The 21,322-nt window shown below is 50.3% G+C and overlaps 8 protein-coding genes across 8 annotated transcripts; 3 read left to right on the top strand and 5 right to left on the bottom strand.

Moving 5' to 3' along the window:
- Positions 1 to 90: 90 nt before the first annotated feature.
- Positions 91 to 2,571, bottom strand: MRS44_011675 (uncharacterized protein; the record flags this gene model as incomplete). Its single annotated transcript, XM_046283310.2, has 1 exon — positions 91 to 2,571. One exon carries the CDS (start codon positions 2,569 to 2,571, stop codon positions 91 to 93), a length of 2,481 nt encoding a protein of 826 aa, XP_046134608.2.
- Positions 2,572 to 3,030: 459 nt separating this feature from the next.
- Positions 3,031 to 5,001, bottom strand: MRS44_011674 (uncharacterized protein; the record flags this gene model as incomplete). Its single annotated transcript, XM_065619811.1, has 5 exons — positions 3,031 to 3,490; positions 3,569 to 3,796; positions 3,859 to 4,202; positions 4,260 to 4,770; positions 4,814 to 5,001. 5 exons carry the CDS (start codon positions 4,999 to 5,001, stop codon positions 3,031 to 3,033), a joined length of 1,731 nt encoding a protein of 576 aa, XP_065475883.1.
- Positions 5,002 to 5,436: 435 nt separating this feature from the next.
- On the top strand, positions 5,437 to 8,177 carry MRS44_011673 (uncharacterized protein; the record flags this gene model as incomplete). Its single annotated transcript, XM_065619810.1, has 4 exons — positions 5,437 to 5,539; positions 5,586 to 6,204; positions 6,291 to 6,606; positions 6,663 to 8,177. The coding sequence occupies 4 exons, from the start codon at positions 5,437 to 5,439 to the stop codon at positions 8,175 to 8,177; spliced, it is 2,553 nt and encodes an 850-aa protein (XP_065475882.1).
- A 438-nt stretch (positions 8,178 to 8,615) lies between these two features.
- On the top strand, positions 8,616 to 10,161 carry MRS44_011672 (uncharacterized protein; the record flags this gene model as incomplete). The annotated part of the gene is made up of 9 exons (XM_046275687.2): positions 8,616 to 8,738; positions 8,803 to 8,831; positions 8,888 to 8,941; positions 8,995 to 9,001; positions 9,056 to 9,100; positions 9,177 to 9,334; positions 9,393 to 9,449; positions 9,500 to 9,854; positions 9,925 to 10,161. The coding sequence occupies 9 exons, from the start codon at positions 8,616 to 8,618 to the stop codon at positions 10,159 to 10,161; spliced, it is 1,065 nt and encodes a 354-aa protein (XP_046134611.2).
- A 1,167-nt stretch (positions 10,162 to 11,328) lies between these two features.
- Positions 11,329 to 12,027, bottom strand: MRS44_011671 (uncharacterized protein; the record flags this gene model as incomplete). Its single annotated transcript, XM_046280961.2, has 1 exon — positions 11,329 to 12,027. The coding sequence occupies one exon, from the start codon at positions 12,025 to 12,027 to the stop codon at positions 11,329 to 11,331; it is 699 nt and encodes a 232-aa protein (XP_046134612.2).
- Positions 12,028 to 13,251: 1,224 nt separating this feature from the next.
- On the bottom strand, positions 13,252 to 14,949 carry MRS44_011670 (uncharacterized protein; the record flags this gene model as incomplete). Its single annotated transcript, XM_046270828.2, has 1 exon — positions 13,252 to 14,949. The coding sequence occupies one exon, from the start codon at positions 14,947 to 14,949 to the stop codon at positions 13,252 to 13,254; it is 1,698 nt and encodes a 565-aa protein (XP_046134613.2).
- Positions 14,950 to 15,856: 907 nt separating this feature from the next.
- Positions 15,857 to 16,551, top strand: MRS44_011669 (uncharacterized protein; the record flags this gene model as incomplete). Its single annotated transcript, XM_065619809.1, has 2 exons — positions 15,857 to 16,122; positions 16,518 to 16,551. 2 exons carry the CDS (start codon positions 15,857 to 15,859, stop codon positions 16,549 to 16,551), a joined length of 300 nt encoding a protein of 99 aa, XP_065475881.1.
- Positions 16,552 to 18,773: 2,222 nt separating this feature from the next.
- Positions 18,774 to 19,346, bottom strand: MRS44_011668 (uncharacterized protein; the record flags this gene model as incomplete). Its single annotated transcript, XM_046280962.2, has 3 exons — positions 18,774 to 18,945; positions 18,999 to 19,096; positions 19,152 to 19,346. 3 exons carry the CDS (start codon positions 19,344 to 19,346, stop codon positions 18,774 to 18,776), a joined length of 465 nt encoding a protein of 154 aa, XP_046134614.1.
- Between the last annotated feature and the right edge of the window lie 1,976 nt (positions 19,347 to 21,322).

Here is a 21,322-nt window from a genome sequence, read left to right as displayed (position 1 = left end):
CCACGACCGGGTCCCTGAGTTCAAGCTGAAGCACTTTGCTGGCTCCGTCATATGCACTTGCTACTTGGCTATGTCACTATTTTGAATAGTTTACAGGGTAAAGGTCAGTTCCAGTCCAAACTTGGTCTCCTGACGTCCATCTGGATACGTCACGTGGATAGGAACTCCATCAACGGGAGCCCCCGTCTCAAGATGCAACGACACCGACGCCTTGTCCCAGCCCTCGGACCGTTTCCAAGCAACGTGCGCCGTCCCAGGAGCCAACTTGCCACCCAGCGGGACCTTGGCCCTGAATGAGGGGAAGAGCCTCGCCCTCGGCCGAAACGACACCGAGCCCCAGCCCGGCTCGGCTGGTCGGATGCCTGCAACTTCAGCCATGAGTTCGTACAGAGGTACACAGCTCCACGCGTGACAGTCGGATCGCAGCGTCACCTCATCTTCGCACCATGTCGTCAAGTTGAGGGATAGCTGATCTAGCCATGGCTTCCACATTTTGTGGAAGACGTCATCGTACAACGTGGAACCTGCCGCTGAGAGAGCACGAAGCAGGTAGAACGACATGGCCTGTGACGGCTTGGTGAAATTGGTGGCATCTTGTGGTACTTGCAAGTCCCCCGAGGAAGAGGACTTGGACTGTGCCATTGGTAGAGACTGTCCCAGCAACCTGCGTGCATAGTCTCTTGTCGCGGCTCCGCATAAAACGGCCCATATCTGGTTGTGTTGACTAAAGTCTCGGTTGACATCAGCCGAAGAGGCGAGCCCGTCAGTAAATACCTCATTGAGCCGACAGTGTTGCCTGAGGGCCTTGACGATGGCATCTGACCGAGTCCCGAGTTCCACAGCAAGGCCTTGTCTCCCGATGGCCTTGACTACGGGCACCAGCCTTTGCATGGTATGGGCATAGAGTGAGTTTGTGAAGGTCTGGTATCCAGTTTGTGCGGCTGCTGAAGGAATACCCATCGGCTTCCACTCGGGAGTCCAGTCCACAAAGTCCCAGAATGGAGTCTCTGAAGATACGAGGCCCAGCTCAGGATCGACACGCCTCGCAAAGGATTCGAGGATTCCATCACAAACAGGGATCAGCTTGCGGGTGAACCCAATGTCCCCAAAGTGTTCAAAGTGATCCACAAGCGTGAGAATCCAGAAAAGTGAGAAGTGTGGAATTATCTGGAGCTGCGAGGCCGGGCTGCGGCTTGCTAGTAAGCCTAGATGAGCGCGGTATGAGCTGTGTAGCTGAAGAATGGCCTGACGAGCCATGCGATCGTCCCCAGAAACATAGTACGTGAAGAGACACGAGCTTCGTACGTCCATGGCATACTGCAACTGTTCGTAAAAGGGGCAATCCTCGTAGCAATCGTGCATGCAGTTGGTGAGCGTGCGAACGCTGGTGGACCAAAGCTGCTCATAAGCTGTTCCGGGGATTTCGACTTCTCCAGTGACATCCAGTGGATAATGCGTTCTGTTGACGTGCACTCCAGTCATAACGAGGTCACTTTCAGGATTGACTTGTATATCCAGGGCCAGGATACGGAAAGTTCGAAAGTGAAACGGCCGGAAATTCTCTTCAGGTTCCGGGCTCATGGTATACTGTAGGCTCTGAGCTGACTTGCAGCCTTGCTCACCCGCAAAGACGTACCGATCCTGTGGCCCATAGAGCTTCTTGGTCGTGTCAAGGCGGTCACCTTTGCGGCGAATGTAGGGGATCATATCCGGTTCGTCCTCATAGCACTCAGCATAGGTGATTCGAAGCTCGCTACCGGATGTCGTAGGACGTTTAAAGAAAAACTCGAGATACGCCGTCAGATGGTGATCCGCCTCGAGCTCAATGTGATGTGTCGTGCCTGCTGGTAGACGGAGAGTTGGAACGCCACCCTGAGGATTCAAAAGAAGCTCCTCCCATTCCTGCTGGGATAGTGAACTGCGCAGGTTGTGCACCTTTTTGAAGCCCACGGGAGTAATACGTGGCAAGGGAATCATTCGAGGATGCAACATCCAAGGAGGACCGAGACCATGAGACTTGGGGAGATCAAGAACCTGGGCGGCTACCCAATCAAGATTATGCTTAGGAATACTCGCGGCATCTTCGTAAACGTGTAGAAAGTCGTCTTCCTTCTGGTCGATACGAAGCTTCCGAGAAGCGTCAATGGCGACGAGCCATGTGTCATCTGTGTCGAGCTGAATCTCATCACCCTCTGCTTCGCCTGCTCTTCGCACTAGAAGACCAGGAAATGGCATCCTCGGGAAGCTTGTCCCATAGGGAGTACCATGGTATAGTCGGAGGACCTGGACAGAGAGGATATTGAGGCCCGGTTTTAGGTATGGACCAATGTCAAGTTCATCGTAGAACCACATGTGCTCGTCTCCCTTGACAGGGCCGAAGATGACGAGACGTCCGTTGATGTAGAGCTGATACTTTGTGTCTGCTGTGATCTGGACAATGACAGGCTCGCTAGGGACACGGTCGAGCGTGAGTTCTTTGCGAAAATGGACAAAGCCTCCCGCTGAGTCTTTTGCGCTGTCGACCCATTCTGGGTGCCATATCCATTTCGAGTCGATGGGTGGTTTATCCATGTTGTTTGTTGTGGAAGATTGTTGGAGAGAGGCGGTACTGGGCTTTAGCGGGGGGGGGGGGGGGGGGGCTGGCCTGTATTTATAAATTAGCACTTGGTGCGGGGTCTGGTTGTAGGTGTACCTGGGCTGACATTCTCGTCATTGAACACCGTATCAATCGAGCGGATAACTGGCTTTAATTAGTATAGAATGGATGAAGGCGACAGTGACGGAGGCTCTTAACGAGTAATACGCATTTAAGTATAAAGGAATACCATACGCTTTGTCACAACCCAAGATTGGCCCGCTGTGGCTCTCCTGGAGTGGAACGGCTTACAGCGGACAAGAGTAGACAATGTCCAATTTTCACTCCTTGCTGTTCAACGAGAAGACAACTACACATAGCCCGGGCACTAATGACTTCTTCAAGGAACGATTGTAGACAGCGTTTTTTACATAGATATAATACACCATGCATAATTACAAGGCAGATGACATGAAAGCCTCAAGAAGCTCAAGGCGGACCTTGGCATCCCTGGCTTCATCCTTCCAGAATCGCAAAAGATCCATCACTTTGTCAATGGAAGCCTTCCACCCAAGAGGCAGCAGACTATGAAGCCCTGCTCGGCCTGCAGCGACCAAAACAAACGCACTGCGCGTACATGAACGCAGCATTAGCCAAGTCCCGTGGTGACGACGACGAAACCCTGGTTCATTGTCTTTGATGCGCTGGACGTTTACTTCCAGCCCCTTGCGAGCTAGCCTGGTGGCTTCGGCATCTTCATGTAGCCTCCCATGGACTGCGTCGACCACCAACGGCCAGTATATCATCTCGTAGCAGTCTATAAGATGGCCACTTAGAATGAAGCGAAGACGTGCGCTTTGGGTATTGTGATCGATCGGTTGGTCAAGCTTCAAGCTCGCAGGCAACGAGTCGACCCTGAAATACAAATCATTAGCAAGAAACAATTTTGAAAGGGCTCAGGAAACTTGCCAGCTCTGTGCTTGCTGTTCAAACTCGACGATACTTGACACCTTTTCGGCAAGACTGGCTTCTCTCGAAGCTACGTTTGTCGAATGGGCCAAGATGCGATTGCTAAGACGGCGCAGCGCAATCTCGGCCAAGTAAAAGTACCAGCCTGCCTCGCCCTCTGACTGAAGGCCTCTTGGAGGTGATGGGAAGAATTGAGGGTAGCGCAAGTTCCAAGCACTGTTCTCAGTTATGCTCATCTCCAGTCGTAGTTCTCTATGGCACGGAACAATCGTGTCAGCCAACTGATTGAGCTGCTAACAGACAACTTGACTTACAGCTCCGACTTAAATGCCGTCCAGTAGATGCTATCGTGTAGCTCAGATGCCTTGTCTTGCGTGACGCCGGATGAAGACACGAATCCTTGGCAACAAGCAAGGGCCTGAAGAAACATCCTCCATGCTTCAAACGGTCTCATTGTCGTCATTAGATATACGCCCGAGAGGAAGAATATTTGAGCCTCTACTGGCCCGCTGCGGCATAGCAGCTGTCCCATGCGCCGCTGGGCCGCGACGAAAAAGGACTCGGCTTGTTGGAATTGTTTCGAGTTTCGCGACATCATGGACGTTGTCACCGAGTCATCGTGATCGCAGTCGATCGTCCCAAGAGCAAAGACCAGCAACTATTGATTCAAGACATCAGCTCCTTTGTCATTTTAGCAGTAGATGACGGAACGCACCGAGATGCAGGCCGGGGCGTCCCAGCCAAGGCCATTATACAAAGACGTTCGGATATCCTCTTGAAGATGTGTAAGCTCGATCACCGGATTGTAGATATGAAAGTTGTCGATAAAGTTTTGCAACAACTGGCTTGTGGCATCCTCATCAAAGTCCGGAGCTTGCAAGAGGCGATTCCAACCGACATCAGTTTCTGCAGAGCCAGCTTGGAGGATGTTGGCGAGCGAAAGAGGCTGAGTGTCGACGAAAGAACGTAGTATTGGCCACTCCAGAACTGCTTCGACATTGATGAAGGGTTCCTGAGATGACAGTGAGTCTCTCTGGGAGAAGCCTTCCTGGGGTCGAAAGGTTTTGCCCGAGGATGAATGGTCAACGTCCTGAGGGGTCGTGGTCTCGGGGATAGCGACGCGAACGAGACTCTCCAACTCATCGAGGCGCTGCAGGATCGCTAAGCTCGCAGGGTCGAAACTATACAGAGTGAAACTGTTAGACGTGGGCCACTCCTGGCCTGATCTTGAAGGAGATTGTTCTCGGGGTAATGGTATCCCAGGCGTACCTTGACTTGTCGCCCTCCTGATACACGCATTGGACGCCTAGCTTGGAGCACGAAGTGCATGATGGCTGCTCATTGTCACACTTAACACGCCGCCTCCGACAGGTTCCACAGGCCTGAGCAGCGCGCTTGCGAGGATACGTGGGACGGCTGGCGTCTGGTGGAGGTCGCTTGGATGGCCCTGTCGACATTGCAACCAGCGAAAACAGTGGAGATGAAGGGACGCGGAGAGCAGGAAGTGAGGGAGAGCTGGAGGCTGAATAAGACAGCGGAAAGACGGATGAGGACGGCTAAGGGCGCTGAAGTGAGGTCCGCGGAAAGCCGGGTAAGAATACACCCTGTCGCTGGAAAAGTGGACAGGCTTTTCGGAGAGGGGCCGAGTTATCCTCTATTTGTTCTAGCCTAAGAGGCTATTACTGCTACACCAAGACCAGGTCACGTCATCCCCTATGCACCGACCTTGTACAGAACTGTGATAGGGGACTTGGCTTCATTTAGTCAGCAGTCAAGATGAGGTGACTTATATCCCGTCAAGGGAGGTACTGGTTATCCCCATTCAGACGACCAAGTGCCATTCCCACCACGCAATCGGAATACGGTCGTGGTATTCCCCCAACATCGTCATCATGGGAGACATTTCTAGCTTCTTATCCGAGGATAAGTCGTTATTCGACGTTGAACAGGTCCTGAAGGAGCTGACAACGCTTGAAAAGATTGATCTCCTAGCAGGTAAGTACTACTACAGGAAATACCAATCTTGCATTTGCTAATACAGGTCTACCTCTAGGTGTCGACTTCTGGCACACCAAGGCGGTCCCTCGACTCAATGTTCCCTCGATCCGAATGTCAGATGGCCCCAATGGGGTCCGAGGCACCAGGTTCTTCAACGGTGTGCCCGCAGCGTGTTTCCCATGCGGTACCGGCCTTGCAGCGACTTGGAATACAGACCTTCTTCGCAAAGCCGGGCACCTAATGGGAACCGAGGCGAGGGCAAAAGGCGCCCACGTGCTGTTAGGTCCTACGGTTAATATGCAGCGGAGTCCGCTTGGAGGGCGAGCTTTCGAATCTTTCTCCGAGGACCCTGTCCTGTCCGGAGACTGCGCGTCGGCCATTATAAACGGCATACAGAGTACTGGAGTGGTAGCATCGATCAAGCATTTCGTGGCCAATGACCAGGAACATGAGCGAATGGCTGTCGACTCGCTTGTCACGGAACGGGCTCTGCGAGAGATCTATGCCCTCCCCTTTCAGATCGCTGTGAGGGACTCGAATCCTGGATCCTTTATGACATCTTATAATAAGGTCAATGGGGTGCACGTCAGTGAGAACCGGGACATGATCGAGAAGATTGTCCGAAAAGAATGGGGATGGCAGGGCCTGGTGACGAGTGATTGGTGAGTTCCGAAGCGGCAGCAAAGGCGGTGGTTTATCATTCACCAGAACTGCTCTACAATGTCGGAACTGAGCTGACACTGGAAAGGTACGGAACATACTCAACAGTCGAATCACTCGAGGCCGGACTAGATATCGAAATGCCGGGCCCGACCCGTTGGCGCGGACAGATGCTCCTCCACGCACTCATGTCCAGGAAGATTGACATGGAGGTCATAAACGAGCGAGTTAGGCAGGTCCTGAAGCTTGTACACCGAGCCGTACAGACAGGTATTCCTGAAAATGCACCTGAGCAGGCTCGAGATACTCCAGAAACGGCGTCCCTGCTGAGAACGATTGCGAGCGAAGCCATTGTGCTTCTGAAGAATGAGAATAACGCACTTCCTTTCAAGAAGGATAAAAAGGTGAGACAAAGATGAGCTGTACCAAAAAATCGCAGGTATTGACACATGTTTTCCAGGTCGTTGTCATTGGTCCTAATGCCAAGACAGCTGTCTACTGTGGCGGCGGATCAGCTACTCTACGTCCATACTATGCCGTCCCCCCCTTCGAGGGCATTTCTAAAAAGGCCGACGATCTCTCATACTCGATCGGCTGTTACTCCCACAAGATGTTGCCACTTCTCGGGTCACAACTTCGAACCGACGATGGCCGAACCGGCGTCACCTTTAAAGCCTTTACTTCCTCAGACACGGTCAAAGACCGGGTCCCCGTTGATACTCTCCATCTGGATACCACCGACATGTACTTTGCCGACTATTATCACCCCGAAATTACTGAGAACCTCTGGTGGGGAGAGATCGAGGCTGTTTTCGAGGCTGACGAGACTGGCGACTTCATGTTTGGGCTTACTGTGTTCGGAACGGCTAGGCTCTACGTCGACGACGAGCTGGTTGTCGATAACGAGACCACGCAACGCCCCGGAGGAACCTTTTTCAACGTTGGCACTGTTGAGGAGACCGGGGTGAGACACCTAACTGCTGGGCAAACATACAGGATCAGAGTTGTCTTTGCTAGCGGTGCCGCGTCAAAACTTGGCGATGCTGAGGGTGTCGTCTCATATGGAAGCGGTGGCCTGAGAATTGGAGGGGCCAGAGTCATCGACCCAGAAGACGAGATTGCCAAGGCCGTGGAGCTCGCCAAGACGGCTGACCAGGTCGTCTTGTTTGTTGGCCTCAACTCTGACTTTGAGCAAGAGGGCCACGACCGTCCTCACATGGACCTCCCTGGACGCACTGACGAGCTCGTGTCGGCGGTGGCAGCGGTCAATCCGAAGACAGTCGTGGTTGTTCAGTCCGGATCACCTGTTACCATGCCTTGGGCTGACTCGGTTGCCGCGGTAGTACAAGCGTGGTATGGCGGTAACGAGACCGGAAATGCCATTGCGGATATTCTATTTGGCGACGTCAACCCTTCAGGGAAACTGCCACTGTCCTTCCCCATTCATGTTGAGGACAACCCGGCTTTCTTGAACTATCGCTCGGAGCATGGTCGGGTTCTTTACGGAGAGGATATTTACGTCGGTTACCGATTCTACGAGACAACTAAGCGACCTGCTCTGTGGTCATTTGGTTCTGGACTGTCATACACTACTTTCGACCTGCTGGATCTTTCCATTCAGCAAGATCAAAGGGATGGGCGCGAGCTTCTCCTTGTTGACGTTGGTGTGAAGAACACTGGTCCGGTTGATGGCGCCCAAGTGGTCCAGGTATACGTTGCTGCCCGGTCCTCGTCAATTAAGCGCCCCGTGAAGGAGCTCAAGGGGTTCTCGAAGGTCTTTGTCAAAGCTGGTGAAACAGTAGTTGCCAAGATTTTTATCGAGAGGAAGTATGCCGCGAGCATCTGGGACGAGACGAGACATCAATGGGTGGAGGAGGCGGGGACGTATGATGTCCTAGTGGGAGATTCCAGCTCAAACATTCAGCTGAAGGGTCATTTTGAGGTTTCGGATACAACCTGGTGGTCTGGCCTGTAAGGAAGATGTTACTTGAAGGAAGAGATAAAAGACCCGGTCCAAACACGGCCTACTGCTATCATCCCAGTCATAGCAAGTCATTTTTTTATGGTAGTACTTGGCCAATGACCCCTGAAGTACTACATGGTCCGGGGTATCGGGGCTTTCTCCTTCAATCCCCTCACTTAACATTGAGCTGTCAGAACCAACAAGTCTTCAACCAACAGACCAGGGGTTGTCAACCAACCACAACTGTCTGAGCCCACAGTCTTCAAGCATATGCGCCACTCGCCCACGTCAACCCCGCTCGTTTTCAGTGCGCAAAGTGGCGTGATTTCAAGGTTGTCGAAGCGGACGCACATGTTGTGACTGCTGCTATAAGAGTAGACGTTGACTATCGTCCGTGATGAGTTTTGCATCTGCTTCTCCCCTCTTTTTGCACGCTGTACCCACGAAAACATGGCTCAAGAAGAAACCACCGCTCCGGAGTCGCCGGCTCAGGCCCAACCCCAGCCACCCTCGACGCAGGCTGACCCGCAGTTGCCGGACCTTGCAGGACAGGAGCCTCTACAGGTCGGAAACGTGAGTGGCTCTTTAATTTAGAGTTTCATGATCCCGACCGCTGACACTGACGCGTCATTTCCAGGACGTTGAAGATGACGGGTACGCTGCCTCGTGAGTCTGGCCTTGAAAGACTTGAGTGATGGATGAGTGTATAACCAATTCTCAAGTGAGGCATCTGCTAGCGTTCTCTCCTCGCTCAACTCGAGTGTTTTCCACTACAAGTAGGTCTCGCAGTCCGACAGTGATTTTGAATCGCGATTAGTGACTTTTGTAGGTACGAGGTTTGTGTCGAATGACCGAACATGACGCTGTCAGCGCTCTTACATGAATAATAGAATGGCCGTCGCTATCATGCGTTCCGAGAGGGTGCATATCTAGTGGTAGGCGACCGCCAATGCCTCAATGCATCCCTGAATTCTCGTTCCGTTGCTAATTTGAGTTGGTACAAACTGATAGCCCAATGACGATGAAGAGCAGGACCGCATGGACTTAGGACACCACATTTATAGTCTGCTCCTTGGAGGAGAATTGTATCGCGCCCCTATCGGGAAAAGCCCGCAGCGTGTCCTTGACCTGGGCACCGGCACTGGCATCTGGGCCATGGACTTTGCAGAGTTGGGCCCCTTTAAAAGCCCCTTGAAAGTGAAGTAGCTACTGATACTTGACGAATAGCCAGCACCCCTCCGCAGAGGTCGTCGGAACCGACCTGAGCCCCATCCAGCCCAGGTGGTATGGCGTTCCTGGGTCCTGCCACTTGGTTCAAGACTGACTAGAAACAGGACACCGCCCAACTGTACGTTCGAGGTCGATGATTTAGAGCAGGATTGGGTCTATCATAACAAGTTTGACTATATCCACGCCCGCGAGCTGGGAGGTTGCGTCGCCGATGACGAGAAGCTTTTCCGCCAAGCCTTTGAGCATCTTGCCCCCGGCGGCTACTTTGAGATGCAAGCCGTTTATCCTCGCTTCCTATCTGATGATGGCACGGCCGGGCAGGCAAAGGACGCCCAGTTTTGGATGAAGAACATCTGCGAGGGTGCCGTCAAGTTCGGTAAGCCCCTCGACTCAGCGCCCGGGTGGCTGGAGAAGATGAAGGCCGCTGGATTCGTCGATGTCAAGCAGGAGATCCGCAAGGTTAGCCCCCTAATCTACGCACACGAGCGGCGTCTACGCTAAAACCTGAATACTTAATAACAATGCTTAGTTTCCCATGGGCGGTTGGGCGAAAGATACAAAACTCAAGGAGATCGGTAGGCATGCACTCATTCAAGAGCAGCAGGTCATTGATTCGTATACGCCTGGCATTTTTTCCCGTGTGCTTGGATGGGATGAGAAAGAGATCCAAGTACTCATCGCCAAGGTCAAGAATGACCTCAAGAACCCGGCCATCCACCTCTATGTACCCTGTTATTTGATCTGGGGTAAGAAGCCGGAGGCTTGAGTAGCGTCCTTCTTGTCATTAATAACGTCTCTGAAAGAGGCCTCTGCCACAATACCGAAGGACATAGTTATCAACACATGTCGACCTTAAAACCCAATCCTCGAAAATATAACCATTACGGAGCAGATTTCTATTGCCCACCTGACATTCACTGTTTTCCCCATCCTCAAGTACGCGGCCTTGCGTTTGTCACTTTCACGCCCAGTGACGTGCTTAGTCTTAGAGCCCATATGACATATAGGCAGGTTGCCAAGAGATCAGAGAATAAACTAAATCAATAAAACAAGGTCGTAGAAGTTACCCGCATCATGGTCATTTGCCGGTCCGAGGCGGTCCAAATACCAATGAAGATCAGAGACGTTATCTGCTCCCCACCAACAGTTAAAGTATCCAACCCTATCATATACTCCACTACTTCGGTCGGCCACGATTAATCCATGAAGCGTAAATCCGCCGTCTGCGATCATGTTGTTCTCGAGTACTAGCAGTAGACAGACAAGCTGCTGACCTGTGAGCTGGCCAATATCCTCGTCAAACTTCATATTAATAGGTGGCAACCTCAACGGAGTGGGACTACGTGTAAAACTAGCAGGTTCAAGGGTTGGTTGATTGTGCGACTTGAGTAACGCCGTTTCCAGAGCTCTGGTCAAAACAAGACTTTTTAGACGGAGGAAGTTTCAACCACTTCATCCACTTCCCTGCTACATAGCTGATGGTAATGCGATCTACTGATGTTGTGATTTTCTGGCATGATAACTCTCTCGAACTTTCCATAACAATATGACCTAATGGCGTTCGTTGTGGTCACTGTGCTTTCTAATGCCTTTAAGTATAGTAGGGAGGAAAGATAGCTATTTATCCCCAGGGATCTGGCTGATCCGGGAGCCCGTGGACCGACGATGCCGTTGGAAGCCGACGATCTAGGTTGTTGAGATTGATCTAGGTTTGAAGCCTCTATCTAGGTTTGATCGGAACTATGGTACGGATCCGGGCCTATGCAGAGCTGAGTTTTCCTATGAGACCTATTCGTCTGATATTAAGGGAGATTCAAGAACAAGTCATCAAAAAGCCTGTTTCCCTCAGACTGGTAGCTTGAGACATAACTGTCTCCCCAAGGCTGCATCCACGTGTCTGCAAGTTCGTCAGTAAATATTCTCTGGTTTCATGTCATGTTAACCCACCGTATGTCGTAGCTGGCTTCGACTGACAAAGCCAAATGATAGTATTGTTCAGGCCATCCCTCATGCCGTTGCTGGGAAACTCTGAGAGCACGGCAGAATACTCTTCCTTGGTGATGCCGAGAAAGGGGCCCTGGAAATCGGACAAGATTCCGTTGCCTGTAGTTACAACCTCGAGTTCTTTGTAGTTGAAGATACTAGGTTGGGTATGAAGAGCAATGGCGTCCCAAACAAGCTGTACTCTTCGCTCATCCCACTTTTTACCATATTTGTTATTCTGGATGAATTCCCTGGCGGCAATTGCACCATCCACCTCGAATCTCTTATCATGGCTCACAAATGGCGAGCCGGGAGTTTGGTCCCAACCCAAGTCGTGAAGAAGAGCAGCCACAGCATGCACCTCCAAGTCGACGGTGTTGCGAAGGGTCTCGTTGTGTTCGATGACAATGGCACCAAATAGCCAACTCCGCATGATATGCTTGTAGGTAAAGTCACTGCTGTGTTTGAGAGCGTAGTCATGGGCGTCGCGCACGATTGGAGTGTCGACAACTTTGATACCAGCAATCGTTCGTCGAGGCACAGTATGACGGTAGGAAATGCCGTTTTTTGCGGTAGGTGAAGCCTGAGCTGGCTCAAACGACAGAGCCAGCAGAAGCAAGAGAAGTTTTGTTATTTTAGGGTACACCATTGTGAAAAGAAATTTTGGGAGTTGGACAATGTCTTCAAAGAGGTGGAAGTACGACGCTGGATTATTTTGGGCAGACTCCCGAGTACTGACCAGGAGAGAAATCTAACTTTTCATCTTATTCAGTAATCATTAACTCCGGATCAACGGGACAGAATTCTTCCATATGGACTTAAATTCCGAAGGTAGTCGGATATAAAGACACTTGGTCCAAGTTGCTTACCAGCACGAGACGGAAAAAAGGCCTCAAAAGGTGTACCTTGATGCGGAGAAAAGGAAGAGTTGTTTCACACTTGCATAATCTATTGGACTAGAATTTCCGTCCCTTTCCTTTCATACTTTTATTTGTCACATTCGCAGCTATATCACTCCACTCCTTATTGTCTTTATATTACCCAGCTACCGCAAGTGGGATTAAAGTCATACGATACTTGTTGTCGGATCCGAACAGCGACGGTCAATCGGCAAATTACTTCGAACTTGCCACCCCGCATCCATACAAGATCCGACACCTATCGGATATATTTGACAACGGTGTGCTATTGACCATCCTCATTGGGCACTAACCAGTAATCCGAGGATGAACTTGATAGCCGTTTACCCGGCAAGTTAATTGTAATGCCTGGGCGTCGACGGATATATCCCAAGTTATTCCTCGCATCCCATTGGGGAGGAGGGAATACAATGGTTTGTAAGCCTCGGACAATATGTAAACAACCAAGTCCAAGCAAGGTTGTAGCCTTGTACCGACGTCCCCAGCGGACATGGTCCTTTCTGAGTCTGCTCCACAAGACCATTGCTGACTCTTTAGTTTCTTCTGCAGAAGCTAGTATTGGCTGGAAGGTTAACTGATTGCTGTGGCTAGACGAACTTCTTTTTCATTCGAATTTGGTTGGACTTCTACTACGGTGTGGTTTATATAGTTCTCTCGAGGCGGACAATCATAGTCCAAATTTCATATTTAAAGACCGCTATCAAGATTCATGCGTAACTCGCCCCCTCAGGTAAATGATATGCTATGGAGTAAAAATCCCGATAATACACCCCGTGGACACTCGGGGATATAATAGTAAGAACCCGAGACATCAGGCCAGATACACGCACTGTCATCCATATATACTGCATAACCAAAGTCCTAGATCGTGCGCCACCATCCTTAAATTCTTAAATAGCTATAGAGTCCTCGTGCAAGTTGCCGTAACTTATAAATCACTGCCGACTTGTATCTCAGTGAGAATCGTCCGTGGATGTCATTCTCGCCTGTTTCATCGCCCCTCCTCTCCTTTGATGTCGGATGCGATTGAAGGCACATGCCATAACCGCAAAAACAAGGAATCCTCCGACAACTGAACAAACAACAATAATGATTCTCTTCGTTGTGAGCCACGTGCCCGAGTCCTCTTGTCGCTCTGACTTTGGCTTCTCACACTTGCCGTTGAAACATCGACGTCCGTCCCCGCAAGGCGTACCATCCAGGAGCAGCTCCTCCACCTCTGATGGGCACTTGTCCTCATTGATTTCTTCGACAGGGCGGCAGTTCAGTTTGCAGCTGTTGCTGTCGCAGTGTTTCAGGGTATTGTTATGGGCGGGGAACCGTTGCTGGCATTGCAGGTCTCGAGATGTGCATACCCCTGAAGCGCATGCCAAATTTGCAACACGATGCTCCTCACAGACTTCCCCGTCTGGTCGTATGACATCGAGTGGGCACGTGGTTGAGTTTCCATCGCATAACTCCTCGGGGTCGCAAGCTCCCTTACTTCCCCGGCAAACCAAGCCTCTTGATGCAGGCTGACATTGATCTGTGCAGCAGTCATGGTGCACCGGGTCGCAGACAGCCTTTTCGACAAATCGACAGGTCTCGGGGTCGCAGCAGGAGTCTTTGACAGATTCGCAGGAAGATGTGCCGCCGCAATCGCAGTCCTCACCTTCTTCCAGGATCCCATTCCCACATTGTGCTGTGCTATTCGAGGTCGCCGGAACATCATCCTCACTTAGGAGACAGTCGGTGTCAACGGACCCTTGACCTATCTTTGAGCAGATCTGTGTTATCGTGCAGGGCGAGAAAGCCTTCATGTCCGACTTGGGTGACGGGTTCATTAGATATTGGGCTTTGGCGTCACACAGGTTGCTGCTGAGCTGGCAGCATGGCTCGCCGTCGTACCATCCATCCGCCTTGCACATGCTGCTAGTACAATCATGTGCAGCACCGAAACTGTGAGCAATCTCGTGGGCCATGACTTTCCACTCGTATTGCGTCCGAACGACAATATTAGTTGCAGCCACTATCCTCCCGTCTTCATTCTTAGAGTAACGAAGCTCACAGACCTGGCCTTCCCACGACATCCCAACAGTCGATTCGCTGTTGCAAGCTGTCAGAAGAGTCCATACGGCAGGTCGTATATCGTCGATGCCATGGTTGAATCTTGCTCTCCATTTGGAGAATAGACTCAGACGATCAGCAACATTCTCTTTCGAAGTGCAGCCCAGATTCCAGGGGGCAGAGTCAGGAGCTTCAACGGGGCAGTGTCGGTCGCTGATTGTGAGGTTCATGACTCTGAGCGCGATATTGAAGGTGTCCTCGTATACTTGGGATACTGTGTTGATCTGATTCAAGATGTTGGACTGGACATCGGCCAGGCTGTCGAACTCGGCGGTGTAGGAACAGTCAGTAGCGATGCCAAGCATGGCAACTTTCCTTTGCTTTGGGCAGCCCTCTGTTTCCTCGGCCTCGTTGACAGTGTCCCGGGGATCATAGTGTTGTGTATGTTGATGTCGACTCGATAGAAGCTGCCGTTCACTCAAATGCCCGAACCCCGAGTCACCATTAGAGCACGATGCTGTTCGTCCAAATAGTGTACCGCCGTTGGTTTGCTCAGGACTGTCGGTGCTTTTTCGTATAACCAAACGGGCTCTTTTTGGATCCATGATGCCTCGTCTCGCAATATGAGCAGGGTCCACCTCAATGTGATAGATGTCACCATCGACCTGGAAAGCGCCTTGGAAAATATCGCTGTTCCTACAATCACGTGCCAAAAGTCTGGAATCGCCTCGCGGCAACCCCACTTTCTGCGAAAGTCGCTCATCAATCCCTTCTTCATTGACCTCCAGAATTAATAGCAAAATGGCTTCTGAATCAGGCTCTTTTGGCCCTGAAATAAGCGCTGATCGCGAATCTAATCATGAATTTACTCCCGAGCAAAGGGCTGCGATAATGGCCGAGCTACGTGCCGGCAAACCTCAGAAGGAGGTTGCAGCCAATTTCGGCACAACGCAAGGCACGATCTCTAAGACAAAGAGACGCTGGGAAAACCACCATAACCTACGATCGAGGCCCCGAAAAGGGCGTCCAAAGAAGCTCTCGGCTTTGCAGATTGTACGGATTAATTCATATATTAACCGGCATCGCGATCTCACATGGCAAGATGTATTAATTGAGCTAGAGTTAGATGTCTCTATTCGCACCTTAAAGCGCCGTCTTCACAGCCATTGGCGCCGCAAATGGCGGTCAAGAAGACGGATCCAGCTATCAGAAGAAGACGCAAAAGAGAGGCTTAAACATAGTCAATTTTGGATACATCGTCTAGATGATTATATTAAGGTATGAGGCATCAAAGATAGAGCCGTTTTTCCTCGTTGACACCTCTCGTAGATCTGCTTCACCGACGAAGTCATAGTTCAAAATGCGCCTAATAACCCCGACGGCTGGGTCTTCCGACGCCCTGATGAGAAATATAGGAAGAATTTAGTGAATACCTAGTCTTATGGAAAGCCTCGTTAGTTAATTATGATGTGGGGAGGCATCGCCGGAGCAAGAAGAACGCATATCATCGCGATGATAAGAGATCAGCTGGCCAAGAGGAAGGGATACTCATCCTGGAGCTATAGAAAGGCCCTTACAGAAGGTCTCCTTCCCTTCCTCGATAACTTCGAGCTTTTCCAGCAGGATAACGCCCGTATTCACACTGCCAAGGCATTAATGGACTGGCTGCTTTTGCATGGGATCCGGCCCATTAACTGGCCGGCACACTCGCCGGATTTAAACCCTATTGAACATATCTGGAAGGCCTTGAAGGCCAAGCTTCGAAGACTGCACCCTCGGTATGTCCGATTACGAAGTAATGAGGCTGATAGGAAGCTGCTGATTAAATGGATCTAAGAAGCGTGGGAGGCCTTGCCTGACCGACTGATTTTGAAGCTGACGACTTCGGCACGCAACAGGCTGCGCGCCTGTATCCGTGCGCGAGGATGGTATACCAAATATTGATCTATAGAATCAGGGCTTCAAAATAGTATAGCTTTTATTTCAATATAACCTCTATTTATTGCGGAAATGCAGAGTGAAGATGAAGGTTGAAAATGAGGTGTCTAAGTGGTGGGTGGGGCGATTCCAGACTTTTGGCCTTTAATTTTATCAAGCTGCATGACCCTTGCCCATCCAGTTCTTCTCCAACCAGGACGTCCATGCTCTGAAATATGTGCTGATCCTTTGAAAGCTCGACTGCCATGCTCTGGCCTGGATACCCGTGATTCTCCCCTCCGGCCAAGAATGGTGACGGAGGTGAGTGAGGCAGTTAGTTCATCGTTGGACGTCAATACGAGCCGGATGTTGTATTTGGTGCCTTCCAATTTCAACTCGAGTCTCATCGCCGACGAGACTTGCGCATTCTCTGCATCCGGAATAACCTCATGACTTTCGACCCGTGTGTAGTCTTGCAATAAACTGAATTGTCCAGGGAGAGCTGGGGCTGAGCATTAGAGGCACCGGCAATCCACAAATGGGAGACGATATCACGCACCTTGACTTCCAATGATCCAGCACCAAATATAAACGGCAAGGAACCAGAAGATTTTCATTATTCCTACCGAGCATTGTCGAAATGGTTGGGCTATTCCGACTGTTTCGTCGCACAAGTCAAGACGATCCGCTTGTTAATAATGAAGAGCATGTCAGCATTCATTAGGCAGGTAAAATGCTTTGAAACATAGGACTACGGTGGCCCAGTAGGCAGCAACTGGGGTATCTTTCCCATCCACCTATGTGCTTTTTGCACGTCAGCACTCAATCAACAGTAGGATCGTTGGTTGAGGCGAAGTCGTGGGAATTAGTCACCCCTCGCCCACGGCGCGTGTTTTACTATCCATGGATGTCCATGATTGTATTCTTTACTATTGCGGTTGATGCCCTCTTCGGAGCCGTAGATATTCAACAATAGGCGTGTCAATCGGTCATCCTATCTGATTTATTCACAGACTCACCCCGGAACCTCTAGCTCGATACATGTAGGCGAATCTTGGTTAACAAAGATTTGCGAAAAGCGCCATTCAGGAACTATGGGTTGGTAAACGGGGGCAAAATGCTGCCTTGTGTCATTGTGAGGCGGTCTGAGCATCCTGAAGGATTTGTCTGACAGGTATGCTGGGCGTAAGGCAGAATGCAATTGTAGTAATGCCTGCAAGATTCTCCGAAGCAGGGATACTCTACATATACGAGCCATGCTTTCAGCTCGTGGCTCTGCCCTAATATGCAGCCCATTACGATACAGATGATCCCCACAATCCATGTCCTGAATTTTCGATACAATGCAGCCTCATGCAGATGTGGAATGATCGTCATTATTCTCTGCTCCAGTTGACCAGGCATTGTCATTAGCCATTTTTGACAAGGTACAAGATCTACAAGTCGTCCTGATCAGCTTTGATCCTTTAAACGTCATTTGCTCCGCTTCGTCGGCCCACACTTGGCTTGGCTGCCATCATCTCGGTCTCCCTCCGGAATAACAACTATCAGGCAGCTAATGATGACTTCATGGGATGAAAGAATGGCCCCCAACTCTCTCTTCGATTACATAAACCTTTGGCACACCAGGATTTGCCTGCCCCATCCTCCAGGACTGGCCAAAATGATCGAATAGACTCCACCCGAAAGTAGAGACTATCACAACAACTTAGCCAAAAGGCTGCACAAGGCCCGGGGGCGGGGGCCTCGGAGCAACTCAACAGAAATAAAACAGCCGTAACACAACGAAAGACCATCACAACAACATCCTTCGTATCACGCACCGCCGTGATTGGCCGAAGAAACTAGTGGTGGAAGTGAATCATTAAGATTAATAGGCTTTTGGCCAGTTGTAGTATTTCGTGTTTTGGAGAGAAAGAGAGAGAAGCCACCCCCTCTCCCTTCGTCTAATACATGGTCGACTAAAAGGCTATGTCTCAACTCGCAACGACTTTGTCCTTTCCATACGGAGATTTCCAATATATTCATGACTTCATGCTCTCCTATTGGCTTCTGTGGAACACAATAGAACACTATACCAAAGGCAAAAGTGAAAGATACACAAGTACTGTGGCAATTCGTTCATTTATGCTGCTCAATAGCTTCCTACCCTATTCCATCTCGTTCGCTTCAGTCAAAGTTCTCTGTGTCTATCATGAAGTAGCTACCCATTCAAGGGTCTGTTTTGCACATTTACACACACCAGAGCGAAAATATTAATGTTAATACTTTGGCTTCATCAAGATCTGACGCATGCATTGATTTGATGTTTTCTGTTGTCACATGTGGCTGTCACTGAAGACTCTGGCCATAGCACCATGTTCACATCGACTAAATGAAGCAGCTTTTTTCCACTTTTTATCTTATTATACGCAGGCTATGTGTAGGTATTCAGGGTAGTTTTCCCACGTGGGTGGCACATGGACGATGATCTATCTCATCGTGCATGGAATTACATTACAAGATTCGCCTTTTACTTGGCGCAGACGCGGGCATAGACATTAACAGGGCTGGGGCAGCCGTAGACCTTCTTCATGCTGGGAGTGCTGTAGCAGCTGGCGGCATTGGGAGCACAGTCAAACTTCTCACAGCCAGCACCGGGGCTGAGGATGTTGCGCTCCTTGGCGAAGGGGTTTCCCCACTCGCTGGTATTGGAGTTAGCATCGTTGAATGTTAGGTAGTAAGGATCTTTACTTACGTGCTGAACTCATAGTAGACATAGTCGGGCTTGGAGGTAGACGAGTAACCGAAGAAGAGGGGGCTGGTCAAGGTTCGGGTCTTGGCGATCTTGACGGTCTATTTCATAGTGTTAGTCACAATCCGTGTGAACAAGTAAATGAAGTCAGCGTACGGAGCCAGTAGAGCGAAGGTTCTCAGAGAATCGCTTTCCGGGCTTGACAGTGGTCAAGGGGCCGGGAGCACCGCCGTTGTAGGGGTAAGACTGGACATAGATGTCGGTAGAGCAATCGTTGATGACAATGGCCTGGTTGGCAGCAGCAGCGCTGCCGAGGAGAGCAGTAAGAGTGGTGAAGATGGCGAACTTCATGGTGACTGATTTAATTATTGATGAGTTGAGCTTGAGAAGGTGTAGTGAGTGAATGAGTAGCTTGGTGAAGAAGATAGATGCTGTTGGGAGACAGCTGCCTTTAAGCATACGAGCTCTGCATGGAACTTTTCCATATTCTACGGCGATCCACTATGACATCGACACTCGCGCTATTTATGACCTATACGAGGATGATCGGTTCGTATTCTGGAGAAGCTCCATCGTGTCAGGCCATTTGCGGGGTGAGAGATCATCCCCGGCCAAGCTGCCATGCCGAATCCGGAACGGGCGGTGATCCTTTCCGATCGTGTGCCGAGGGCATCTGCCGATTGCCCGTCGTCCGCCTGACCGACCGCCCGATGCATTGCTTCATGCATAGAGAGGCGAGACTCTTTAGTGCTGACCTTTGGCTGACTTACTCCCCTGCCGCTTACCTGATCACATGGCTCAGGCGGTCTAGTTACGGTTAGAAAATTGAATAGTTTACAAAGTCCAGACGAAATTGGGATATGCAGGGTTAATACGGAAAGCTCGTATTAATCCCCTTGCTCTGTCTTCCCGTGACAGCTTCCCAACCTCTCCCGCACCGCCCGATACCAGTTCCAATGTCCTTGCCTATAATCTGCCTGTTATTCAACGGAGAATTATGTCTAATTAACTTTGCGAGCTCCCCTGGCAACACCAACACGGGCCCAGTTAACTTTGCGGCTTCAGCCGGGAGCTATCAACAGCCTCTTCCTAGTTCCATGTCATTTCGCCATTGCCGAAGCTAGGGAAGCATAATATGCGTGGGAGCGAACCGGGACCTGAAAGTGGCCAGTGATGTCCTGTAGTGCATTTGACAAGATTAAAAATAGGAAGATATCATTTTGCTGTGCTGAAAGATCGGGCGGACTATTAAGAAGCATAGAAACCGCCTGGAGTCGCTAGGTCGTTGTTGGTTCCGTGGCGCATTAATAGAAGATGTGCCTCTGAGCCAGGCATGCACTGTTTCCGCTTTATTCACTATTGAATTCCAATGCGTAGACATGGGTGCTGGCTACAGAAACCCAAATACGAACAAGACAAGGCATTCGCTTCCTCGGCAAGATTAAAGGAGTATCTTTCATGCCTTCTTCGCTTCAAAAGCCTGGGCTTCTTGTACTTCTTGTGCTAAAGGGGACTGATTCCGCGGGGCAAAGCGTGCAACGCTTCTTTGCTGAAACATTTCTCTAGCCATGGAAGTCGCCTGGAATCACCAAGACCCAATCTCAGAAAGAACTGCAGTAATGGGGCCTGCATGAGCTTTCGCTGTCCGCATAACCAAGCGCGTAGAATATTCGACCTTATGGGGTAATAGGGAATCAAGGGGTTGGCTGGCATACCTTGGAGGTAGGGGCTTTGTCTGGACCACTCGCCAACGCAACGCAATCTCGGCTTGCAGGCCATTAAGCAGGTCCCAACTGTTCGAGAAAGGCTCTAGAGCTAGTATTTCTGTCGTCTGTCAGTGCGTGGGGTGCTTGGTACACGCAAGCCTAATGAAAGCCCCCCGGTGGCCTTTTGGTGTGAGGGCCAATGTCAACGGCTAATAACAAAAGCCATTTCATCCATCCAGGAGCGTAGCGACACTGAAAAAACACTAACGATATGGATGTTTCAGTTGGGATGCTTCATTACATTGGCTTTTGATGCTGTCATGTGTTTAGTATGGTGCTCTTTGGTACTGTACACGACTGGGATGTTATTGATCCTAACAACGATACTAAAAACAAGATGTTAAACACTGTCCGGATAACTGCCTTTTGGAAGTTTCCTGACCTTGACGGTAGACAAAGTTCGCCTTCAAGGTTGTAATGTTTAGGGTACGGCGTTTTATGGTCGTAGGTTTGAATGCCGGCATGTAAGTATTCTGCAATGTCTTGTTTGTTATTTTAGGTACTACCCTCGCAATGACTAACAATAAGCACAAGAAATAAGTAAACAAGTTGTTCATCAAG

The sequence above is a fragment of the Fusarium solani genome (genome assembly GCF_023522795.1).
Source record: "Fusarium solani strain SB1 chromosome Unknown bctg00000007, whole genome shotgun sequence".
NCBI classification, from domain to species: domain Eukaryota; kingdom Fungi; phylum Ascomycota; class Sordariomycetes; order Hypocreales; family Nectriaceae; genus Fusarium; species Fusarium solani.
This window is presented reverse-complemented; position numbering and strand designations above follow the sequence as displayed.